This window comes from Cetorhinus maximus, chromosome 6 (genome assembly GCF_964194155.1).
Source record: "Cetorhinus maximus chromosome 6, sCetMax3.hap1.1, whole genome shotgun sequence".
In the NCBI taxonomy this organism is placed as follows: Eukaryota; Metazoa; Chordata; class Chondrichthyes; order Lamniformes; family Cetorhinidae; genus Cetorhinus; species Cetorhinus maximus.
In genome coordinates, this window is record NC_135884.1 from 30,242,089 (window position 1) to 30,254,460 (window position 12,372).

At 44.4% G+C, this 12,372-nt stretch overlaps 1 protein-coding gene across 1 annotated transcript in view; it reads left to right on the top strand.

The window, feature by feature from the left end:
• The window catches only part of cacna1db (calcium channel, voltage-dependent, L type, alpha 1D subunit, b), a 681,678-nt gene that overhangs the window by 516,765 nt on the left and 152,541 nt on the right, over nt 1–12,372 (top strand). Inside the window, exons 36-37 of the mRNA XM_078543507.1 lie at nt 2,636–2,795; nt 5,405–5,532. Of these exons, the coding sequence (XP_078399633.1) occupies nt 2,636–2,795; nt 5,405–5,532 (288 nt within the window). The remainder of the gene's footprint in view (nt 1–2,635; nt 2,796–5,404; nt 5,533–12,372) is intronic.

The following is a 12,372-nucleotide window of genomic DNA, read 5'->3' on the forward strand; positions in this document are numbered from 1 at the left end:
CCCATGCCTGCCGCCTCTGCATCACAAGTCGCACAGCCCCACGATGTTGTGAGAGGATTTCCCTCCAGTTCTGATTGTTGCATCAATGAGTCAAATCACCCAGTGTGTGTTACTCCTGGAAACAAGTAGCTTCAATATTAAAGGCAGCGAGGATTAAAATCAACACTCATTTTACAGATTGAAAATCCAGTCAGACAATTAATGGAGTAGATTCCACTGAGATAAGTGGAAAGAAAAATCAAATGGGACGAATAACGGATGGCCAATCAGCAAAGGAGAGTTTAACATCCAGCGGTGGATATTAAAGACTTTAAATAGGAAGTGCTGAAGCGGCACTCTGATGCGCTCTGGCAGCACTACACCCCTGCCTCCTCCTCCTTCTCGACCTGTCTATAGCCTTTGAGAGAGTTGATCACACCATCCTTCTCCAATAGTTCTTCACCATCGTCTAGCTGGGTGGAACTGTGCTCGCCTGGTTCCATTCTTACCTGTCCAATCGTAGCCAGAGAATTGACGTCAATGACTGCTCTTCCTATTCCTGCAGTATTACCCATGGTGCCCCCCAACGATCTATCACTAGCCCTCTCCTATTTCTCATCTACTAGTGCCCCTTAGCGACATCATCAGAAAACACAGTATCAGTTTCCACATGTATGCTGATGATACCCAGGTGTACCTAGCTACCACCTGTCTTGACCCTCCAATGTCTCTAAATTATCAGACTCCTTATCCGACATCAAGTCCTGGATGAGCAGAAATTTCCTCCAATTAACTATTGGGAAGACCGACGTTATTGTCTTCAGTCCCCGCCACAAACACGGTTTCCTTGCCACCGATTTCACCCCTCTCCCTGGCAACTGTCTGTGGCTGAACTAGACTGCTCACAAGTCCAAGATGAACTTTGAACCACACATCTACACTATCACTAATACCACCTATTTCTACCTGCATAACATCACCGGTCTCTCCTCCTGTTGCAGCTCCTCTGCTGCTGAAACCTTCACCTATTCTTTGTTACCTTCAGATTTGACTATTTTACTACACTCCTGGCCAGCTTTCCACATTCTACCCTCCATAGTCTTGAAGTCATCCAAACCTCTGCTGCCCATGTCCTAACCCACACCAAATGCCATTCGCTTATCACCCCTGTGCTTACTGACCTACACTGGCTTCTGGTTAAACAAAGAAGGCTCAATCTTAAAATTTTAATCCTTATTTTCAAATCCTCCCAAGCCCTCATCCTCCCTATCTCTGTAATCTCCTCTACAGCCCTCTGAGATATCTGTGCTCTGGTCTCTTGAGCATCCCTGATTTTAATTGCTTCACCAAGGTTGGTCATCTCCCTTTATATCTCCTGTTGTGATGAGAAGATATTATATGGCTACACTATAGCTCCGCTGTAGCTTCACAAGGTGCCAAATTCTGTTGCTTGATGGTGTGTTTATGTTTTCAAACCATTATATAGACAAGTTGCAATTTGTCCACAAACCTATAATAGCGACTGGCCCTGCTAATTGTCTGTTTCCAACAAATTCAGCTGCATAGTATAGTGCCCCTTGTGAGGTCAGAACTCTTGTCAGGGAGCCACATACAGGTCCACCTTTTTCTATAAGGGGGATTAAAAGAGAAGACATATACAACATTTCAGAACATAAAGCTATACAAAAGGCAGTTGACAACAAAGGAAAGCTGTTGTCAATTAAGCAGGCTTCCTCCTGCATAGAGATTTACAATTTATAGTTGCAGGTAAAATAGTAATGGGAGCAGGCACTGGTAGTTCAATTCACATCTACATCTTCAGTCAAAGGGCAAAAAGATCAGTCAAGGAACTCTCAACAAATATCCAAAGTCCACTTACAAATAGGATCCATCAACATGGCAGAAGAGGTGGCTGAATATTGCAAACCTACTTTTCAGTCTATGATGTTAATCATCAGTTTCCCTGTTTGGTTTGCATTGGCTTTGGTAACAAACATTTTGACAGATAACAAAGAAACTTAAATGTTGAACAACCTTACTTCATGTAGAATTTTACAATCCAATACAAGCTTGTGATTGTACTTCTGAGAATCTCTGTGGTACTAGGATCTTCAGCAGCTGATGGAGAGTTTTATCCTTTGATTGAGCCACATTTATATATAGTCTTCCAATAATATAATTGTTAGTGTAGTCAGATATTTGTTGTTTTTGCTGAGAGTATCAATTACTGGTATGTTTTCAGATGTAAATGCATATAAGCCTACTTCTAGAATCATACTGTAATGAAATCTCTCGATAAGTTTCTGCCCAGTTTATCCCAAATTGCACATTCCAATGTTGTTTGGATTACCAATCCATACCAGAATCAATCAAGTGTGAAACTGAAAGTGTTAATTGTTAAATCAGGAAAATAGTAGAAAACATATCACAAAATCTGGATTTTGAGTTCAAACTGTGTATAAGTCACATTGGTTCAAGGATTTCAGTGGAATGAAAGTTCAACAATAGGCAAGTGATCCACTCTGCCAGATGACCTCCCAGGCAATGGAAGGTGAAAATTACCCACAAAATGCCCTGCATCAATTACATTAAAAGTAAATATGAATATTAAATTATCATTGATAGTCTTCCTGGTGACTTAATACTGTTTCAACAGGTGTGCCACAGGAGAAGCCTGGCAAGAAATCATGCTGGCATGCATGCCTGGAAGACGCTGTGACCCGGAGTCAGAGTATGGTCCAGGAGAAGAATTTACATGTGGTAGCAACTTTGCTATTGTATATTTCATCACTTTTTACATGTTATGCGCCTTTCTGGTATGTGGTATTCATGTTCATGTTGGCTTGAATTTTGTTATCATTGAAATTTGTCTGGAAATTATTTATAAATGATTGAAAAGTTAACATTCATACAAGCAGAAAATATGTGCTTCTCAAAGTTCCTAAACAGCTCAGCCAGCAAATTAGGACAGCAAGCTGTGAACCATATCAACAGGAAGGTACTTCTGTCCTTTGTAAATGCAAATTAACTGCATTTTGTTTTGTTCTGTCTAGCTCCAGTCACAATTTTTAAATGCATTGATGTTTAACCCTTTCATGTTTGTTATAGGTTTGTTTTATTTCGTCGTATAGGTATTTCCTTTAGAACTCATAGAGATGTATCTAGACTGAATGCTTTGTCTATTTCAGGAAAAATTCTAATTTTTAGTGACCATTTTGTCACAATTTACTACTATATATGGAGATCTCATCCTAACTTAATCAATCCTGCACCACCTTCTTCTGTAAAGACAGATCAAAAGTAACTGCTATGCTAGTTCCATATCCGACAGTATCAGCTTTCCTTGTTACCTTTAAAGAGAACAATAGGGTAGAAACATAAATCGATCTCATGCCTGAATGGGTAAGCCCAAAGTATACTCAAAATTGGATCTCGAGCCCCATTTAAATATCATCGGCGAGATACTGACAACTGTTGGGAGCGACTCAGGCAGCTCTCCACTGAAGCAGCTTTGAATGTTGGGACACAGGCATTATTGGTGGTATATAAAGAGGTTGGCCAGGAGCGGGGTGCCAGGAGAGAAAGACAGAGGCAGCAATATGGGGTGGGTCAGGGTCGTGATTGGGTGGAGGAGGCAATGGCCCTTGCTTTGAGTGTGGAGCTGGGAAAAACTCTCCTGCACCTTGTGGCTCCACATTCAACTAAATATTTTTGTTAAATTCAACTCCCTGGTGCAGCCTGCTGCAGTCATGTTGATTATGTTACATGGATATCTGACTTTCCTGGCTGCATTCGGGCAACCCATTATTATACAAGGAACTTCAGACAGGCATTGGATTTGTTACTTTCCTATACTAAGGGACTAACGCATGTTCCGGGCACACTTCTGGTTCATAATAAGTATGTGATCTCCTGCCCGCCATGTTGGAAGCATAAGTGCTCATTTAGTTTCCAAGAAAATGATCACAACGCCATTGAATTTCTAGCTTGATTGTTTCTTTTCTCCTTTAATTGCAATATATTTCAAAACACCTTTATTGTTACCTTAGTTTTGTTTTACACCAGATTTATTTCTCTTTCCTTTTACCTCTCTAATTATTTTTAAGCTGCTTTTGCTGGTTTTCCTTATCAAATCTTTGCATGTTTAAGTGCCTTGTGCATGTCCTCAATGCTATTTTCTTACATCCCTATTTGTAGCCATCTTGGTAACTGTTGCCCTTTCAAATATTTGTCTTCACCACGATGAGTTTATATTAAAACCATTGCAATTATTTCCAGTATATTTCTGCTTTTCCGCTACAGTTCTCTCAAAGCTAACATCTGTAGCCCTTCTGGTGAATTCCGGCTGTAACACTGGTGGGAGTGCCTTGGAAGGGCCACAGATTATGTCAGAACCTAGATACATGGGGTTTCAGCTTTATATTAGGGATTCCATAGAGCCTTGTAAAAGATGGAGCAGAGTCTCTAACTGCTCCAAATAAAATCAGTAATTGTAGGAGACAACAGGGTTGGGGCATTTACTTCCAACACTCTCAGGCTCAATAGATCACTGGTGTTGATGCAGGCATGGTGAATGGCAGTTGTTGACGTCACCTGAAGGTTCATGATTCTGCCACAGGCTGGATGGATTTCTGCAAAGAAGTATTATCATGGTGCCCCTGGAAGAAGAACATCCCAAGGCATATCATGGGACCATGAAGAGAAACGGACGATAACAAAGAGGCCTCAGAGCAGAACTTGCTGCCAGCTACAAGATGCATTTAGCAAGCTGTAATACAAGACCCTTGTTCTTAGTTTATGAATCTGACCATCGCAGTTACTATTCTATCTACATGCCCTCTATTCTATTCAATGCCCTCCACAGATACACCTTCACTTATAGTGCCTTAAGTCTTCAGGCAATTTGCATCACATTCATGCCGTTGATAAAGTATCCTTGCAAAGCTTTGCAAGTACATTTTCTACACAAAGCTCCAGCATCAAAGGTTTTTAATGTTGATGTATGTCATGTGTGAGAGTGCTTATTGTTGGCTGTCATGGTGTTTCCTCTTGGTGGCACTATGTGATGGATACACACAAATCCTATCTTTTTGTTCTTTTAGAATGCAAGCTCAGTGGCAGGTGTATGAGTTGGCTGAAATTTTCTGAACAGGCTTGCTCAATTTACATCTACTTATTGGGCAAAACTGATCTGAAAACCTATGCTATATCTACCAGAATCACAAAATTCTTATAAGAGAATGCACTGAGTTCCCCAGAAATTGCTATTTTTGCAATGTCGATACAACATTGCAACCAGAAAAATAATTCCTCCAGTGAATGCTAAAATTGCATGCTTCTGTGTAAAATTAACACAAAAGTCAACTGTTTGCTAAAATAAGTAATCCCAAATAGGAAAATATTTTTTTCCATCTTTATATCTCAGATTATAAATTTATTTGTGGCTGTCATCATGGACAATTTTGATTATTTGACACGTGATTGGTCCATTCTGGGTCCTCATCATTTGGAAGAATTTAAAAGAATATGGTCTGAATATGATCCAGAAGCAAAGTAAGTAAATTTGATTTAATCCTGTCATGCAATCAGTTTTTACATGTTATGTACGTTATTACTTGCTTTGCTACATTTTTCCTGTGGAACACAATATAAAGGGGTAATTTAATAAACTTGTGCTCCCTACATAGCATATCACCAATGAGGTACATTTCAGGAACTCCAAAAGCATGCTCTCATGATTCTCTATCCATTAACTGTAAGGTGACATACCTAAATTCCAAACAGGAAAAGCTCTATACTAGTAGTGCAAATTCATAAAGTTAGCTCTTATAGATTGCAAATAGAAAATCCAAAGCTTTTTTTAAGATTTCACATAATGGTGTTTTGGTTATGTTACTGGAGTAATAATCCAGTGAAAGTAAGTTCAAATCAGTCGCTGACAATTTGAAATTTGAATTCAATTTTAAAACACTGGAAAGAAAAAGTTGGAAATAAAAATCCCCATGAAACTGTTAAATTATGTAAAAACCCAAGTGATTCACTCAGAGAAAGAAACTTGATGCCTTTATCTAGCCTGGCCTATATGCGACTCTAAAGTCATTCAGTATCAAACGACTGCACAGGGCTGCACCAGTTCAAGAAGGCGGCCCATTATCACATTCTCAGGGAAACTATGGATGGATAATGAATGCCAGCCTTGCCAGCTACACCCATACCCAAAGAATGAATTTTTTAAAAATGTGTGGGATAAATGATGAAGAAAAGAAAAAAACATGGCCCAAGGAATTTGAATATTAAGCTGTGAATTATTTACTTGACTTCTGGTTCACCTGCACTTCATTTCCAATAGATGCACTGTTATTTGGCTCAAAAGCTTGTTGCATAACTTATTATGAATGTAATATTTATATTGAATTGTCTCCAAGCCTAGCAGTCTGTAAGCAACTCATGTACAACTCTATTAAATTATTTTCATTTGCAAATTATAAGCAACATGTAGGCAGGGTCATATAGAGTTTGTTTTCAAGTGCTAAATGGCATCCCGAGCCTCCAATTTAGCATGTAGGAAATGCATGCTCATTATGAGCTGGTAGTGCATCGCCTGCCATATGGGTGTAGGCAAAAGAAAAAGCATTCACAGGGTTCACACATGAGCTAGGTGTTGAAATTTTTGCATATTTAAATGAGGGGTCCAACACCAGTGTGAAGCCCCTCCTGCAATATTGAGTTCCTTGAATGCATAGGGCAGGCTTAGGTTCTTTCAGGAAAATCATGTCAATATGAGACCTAACAGGTGGTCCTTAAACAGACCACTGCGAGCTGGAACCAAAAAGGTAAATTGTTTAAAATATACATTTCTGATTTTGGAGCCAGCAAGGGCAGGAGTATTCCTTCCTTGATAAAATCATTCTTCCCCAGCCCCACCTCTTTTTGGACACACTTGGATTTTTAGGCCTTTATCTTTAATATACCCTAACCGGGATTTTCCGGCTCCACCTGCGATGGGAATCATCGTGGGCAGGATTGAAAATTTGATGGACCAGCCAAAGGTCCATTGACTTCAGGCGGGAATTTCCAGTCCCACAGTGGGTGAGACCTGAAAATTCCAGCCAATGCTGTGGTACCTTTGCTTTTTTGATTTTTTTCAAGCAGGAATCAGTTTCTAAGGGCAGAATTTTGAGGTTGGCGGGCGGGCACGATCGGTGGGTCCAGGATTGGCTGAGAAATGGGCCGCCGCCTGCAATCGGCCCACAACTGTGATTTCATACTAGCGGGCCACTTAAGGCCCGCCCAGCATGAAACGCGGTTCCCCAATGGTCAGGAAGGGGCGGGCGGGGGTCTGTCGGCTGTTAGGTCCAATGGCGACCCAACGGCCAGTTTAAAAACGGCACAGGCAGCCCCTTGAAAGCTGCCACAGAAGAATGTATCTTCTGCGTTTTCAACAGTAAAGTTATGGAATCAAGTGCGGCTGGAGGCGCCAGGCGGGAGGGTAAGTCGGGTGGGCACTCAGCCCCCCCGTGCTTTGGATGAGTGCCTCACCATGCTGCTGGAGGAGGTGGCTGCCAGGAGGGACACCCTTGTACCCAGAGATGGGAGGAGGAGGACACTGCACCTTACAAAGAAAGCATGGGAGGAGGTGGCAGCGCAGATCAGCAGCCATGATGTGATGCAGCGCCACAAGAGGTTCAATGACCTGCTGCGCTCAGGAAGGGTGAGTACCATGTTGGCATGGATCAGTATGCAGAAGTATTAAGGGCTGGCTGACCCCCATAGAGCTCAGGAGTGTTAGAGTCTGAGTGCCAATTGTCAATGATGCTGGAGCTGGCCAAGGGGGTGAGCCCTGGCTGCTTGGACTGAGTGCCTTGCGGCTCGAGGTCTGCGACTCGGATGTGCCCTGCAAGGTGTTCCTCAGGTGGGATTGGCAAGGCTGCAATGGTGCTGCAGGTAGAGAGTGGACCAATTAATGCTCCTCTGTCCTTTCAGGAGAAGATGAGCCATAATCAACTGGAGAGGTCATGGACAGTGGGAGACCCACCCAGCCTGCTGCTGACCAGGTTTGAGCAGGATACCCTTGAGCCCAAGTGGACTGAGAGCAGCTACTTGCAGATAAAACTGTTTCAGAGCAGTGAGAGGCATTCAAGGAGATAATAGCAAGAGTACAGGGCAAATATGTTCCCGTAAAGACAAAGTGGGGGACCAAGTCTGGAGAACCCTGGATGTCAAGGGGCATTAAGGTTAGGATTAAGAAAAAGAGCGAAGTTTATGGCAGATACAAAGGGCTCAAGACCCAGAGTCCCTAGAGGAGTATAAAAAGTGCAGGGGGGAACTTAAAAAGGAAATTAGGAAAGCTAAAAGAGTGCATGAGAAAGCATTGGTGGGTCGACTAAAGGAAAACCCAAAGGGGTTTTTAAAAAATATATAAAGAGCAAGAGAATAACTATGGAAAGAGTAGGGCCAATTAGGGATCATAGAGGTAATCTGTGTGTGGACTCAGAAGACTTGGGTACAGTCCTCAATGAATACTTTGTGTCGGTATCCACAATGGAAAAGGACATTGTAGGTATAGACATCAGGGTGGAGGACTGTGAAATATTAGAGGAAATTAACATAGGGAGAGAGGAGGTACTAGCAGGTTTAGCTGCCTTAAAAGTGGATAAATTCACAGGCCCAGATGAGATGTATCCCAGGCAGTTGAGGGAGGCAAGGGAAGAGATATCAGGGGCCCAGGCAGTAATTTTCAAATCCTCCCTGGCCAAAGTGAGGTGCCAGAGGACTGGAGGACTGATAACATTGTCCCATTATTGAAAAAAGAAGGAATGGATAGACCAGGAAATTACAGGCCACTCAGTCTAGCCTCGGTGGCAGGCAAGTTACTAGAAAGAATTCTGAGGGACAGAATATATCTGCTCTTGGAGAGACATGGATTAATCAGGGATAGTCAGCATGGATTTGTTAAGGGAAGGTCGTGTTTGACAAATTTGATCGAATTTTTTGAGAAGGTAACCAGGAGTGTTGATGAGGATAATGCATTTGGTGTGATCTACATGGTCTTTAGCAAGGCGTTTGATAAGGTCCCTCATGGTATACTGGCCAAGAAAATAAGAGCCCATGAGTTCCAAGGCAAAGTGGCACGTTGAATCCAAAATTGGCTGAGAAACAGGAAGCAGAGGATGACGGTAGAGGGATGTTTCTGTGACTGGAAGTCTGTTTCCAGTGGGGTTCCGCAGGGCTCAGTGCTGGGGCCCTTGCTGTTTGTGTTATACATAAATAATTTAGACTTAAATGTAGGGAGTATGATCAAGAAGTTCTCAGATAACACAAAAATTGGTAGGGTGGTAAATAATGAGGAGGATAGCTGTAAACTGCAGGATGATATCAATGGACTAGTCAGGTGGGCAGAGCAGTGGCAAATGGAATTCAACCTGGAAAAGTGTGAGTTGGGGAGGGCTAACAAGGCAAGGGATTACACTATGAATGGTAGAACCCTGGAAAGTACTGAAGATCAGAGGGACCTTGGTGTGCATATCCACTGACCTCTGAAGGTAGCAGGGCAGGTAGATAAGGTGGTTAATAAGGCATTTGGGATACTTGCCTTTATTAGCCGAGAAATAGAATAGAAGAGCAGGGAGGTTATGCTGAAACTGTATAAAATGCTGGTTAGGCCACAACTGGAATACTGCGTGCAGTTCTGGTCATCACATTATAGGGAGAATGTGATTGCACTGGAGAGGGTGTAGAGGAGATTTACCAGGATGCTGTCTGGGCTGGAGAGTCTGAGCAAAGAGGAAAGATTAGATAGGCTGGGGTTGTTTTTCTTGGAGCAGCGAAGGTTAGAGGGGACCTGATAGAGGTGCATAAGATTATGAGGGGCATAGATACGGAGGATAGGAAGGCACATTTTTCCATTAGTAGAGGGGTCAATAACTAGGGGACATAGATTTCAGGTAAGAGGCGGAAGGCTAAGAGGGGAGTTGAGGAGAAATTTTTTCACCCAGAGGGTGGTGAGAGTCTGGAACTCACTGCCTGAAACGGTGGTTGAGTCAGAAACTCTCGTAACATTTAAGAAGTATTTAGATATTTACTTGCATTGCCATAGCCTCCAGCGCTATGGGCTAAGCACTGGAAAATGGGATTAGTGTAGTCAGATCTCTGTTGACCAGCACAGACACGGTGGGCCAAATGGCCACCTTCTGTGCTGTAAACATCTTTGAGTCTATGTCTATGAGCTGGAGAGCCAGCATACTCCCCGTGTAATCGGTGCTGGAGAGGCTAGGTGTCAGACGAAGGTGAGAGCGCAGTGCACAGAGGTGAGAGTTTCGGATTGTGCAAGCATTCTAGTGTAGTCTCTTCATTGATTGGAGCCTCAATCCTCAAATGGGGGCTCCCCCCATTCTTCATTGAAAGACGATGGCACCGTGATGCAGATCTCCATTGTCTCACCAGGGTGCCTGGCATGCACAGTGACAATGTGAAGACTTTAACTAGTGACATGCCCTTATCCTCCCTTAGATTTGCCAGCACACACGCATTCCCTGAACCCCGAAGGGCCACCCCTGACGCCAGAGAACCGCTGGGTTTCGTCTGCACCTGCATCACACCCACACTCTGAACCAGGCACCAGCGCAGGTACCAGCACCTCGGTGGGCGTTAGATCGTCAGCTACATTGTCGGTGCACATTGGTGAGGGCACTTCACACTCGCTTGAGGTGCAGGCGGAGGCAGAGCGTGCCTAGGGCACCAGCGGTCGGAGGACTGCTAGGGACCAGGATGATACTGGGTCGAGGGCAGATGATGAGCCTCTGGAGTCATTCATTAGACGGCAGATGCTGGACATCCAGTGGGATGTGTGGGAGGATGTGGCAGAGATCCATTAGGGTCTGCATGCCATAGTCTCCGTTGTGGAGGAGTCCATGCGGAGCATGAACACTGCGTTGACCCTCATGGCCAAGCGCTCTGCCTCCTCCATAGAGAGAATGGCGACTCTGATGAAGAGGCTGCTCCAGGTGCAGAATCAGGGGTTCCTGGGTTGCGCTCGGACCTGCAAGCCCTCACACAAGCAATGACCTCAGGTGGTCAGTGCCAGTGTGGAAGATGGATTAGGCACCCAGAATCCCAACAGCGGTGAGCAGGGCAGTCCGGAGCGACCTCACGTTGGCGCACAACCTGCTTGTCATCTCTGCGGACTCCTCTCAGGGCGCTCCAGATGATGGGCAGCAGCTCTTCTGCTCCTCCGCTTTCCACTTCCTCCCAGGCAGGGCTGGCACAGGCCCCACTGGCCAGAGGATGACCGCCAAGGTCATCAAGGCCAACAAGACAACAGAGTCAGCAGGCTGTCTCCAATGCTGCTGTCAGCAAGGTGGGGACACCAAGACGTCGCACTCACAAACATAAGTTTAAGGCACCATCCATGAGCACAAGAGGGACTGTTCACAGGTGATCTGCTATTCAGTTATGTTTTGGTTTATATGTCTACTGGTGTGGACATCAATACCAGTAATGATCATGTCAATATGATTTCAATGTGACAATAACATTAAATTTACTTTTGTTGTGATGACCTGAGTATGCCTCACCTTTTAATTTTGGTGCAGGGTACGCCAGTACATAATGAGTGGCTCTAAACGTTATTGCACAGGCACTGAATGGACTTTGGGTTCACATGACAGGGGCATTTTGGACATCCTGGATGGAGGCGGCAGCCCTGGCATGAGGTGGGAGCGGTTATTTGGCAGCCTAGCTGAAGGAGCTTTGGATTAAGGTGTCCCTGCCTTCCTGGGGGTTACAGAGATCTGCCTCCACGCCCTCAGTGTTCTCCTCACCGTGCTCCTCTTCTGACTCACTACTGGATTCATTCTCTGTGACTTTGCAGCTGCGTCAAGATCCTCTTCCTCCAGTGTGTCCCCCTTTGCCAATGCCAGATTGTGAAGAGTGCAGCATGCAACCATGATCAGTGACACCCGTTCTGTGGGGTATTGTCGTGCTCCTCCTGAACGGACCAGGCATCGGAAGCTCATCTTCAGAAGACCTATGGTTCTCTCTATCACCGCCCTTGTGGAGGCATGTCTCCTATTACAACACTGTTCTGCCTCTGTTCTTGGGTGGCGGAGAGTCGTTATAAGTCACCTTTTCAACAGATAGCCCTTGTCACCCAGCAGCCATCCATCCAGTCGGGCTGGAGCACTGAAGAGCCTCGACACCTGGGAGTGTCTCAGGATATAAGCGTCATGGGAGCTGACTTGCAGAATCTGCATCCTATGGTCATGCACTTCATGGAGTGGATTCCCTTCCTGTTGACGAAGGCACCTGGCTGACACTCTGGAGCCTTGATGGCCACATGTGTGCAGTCGATGGCAGCCTGGATATGGGTGAACCCAGCAATCACTGCAAAGCCTC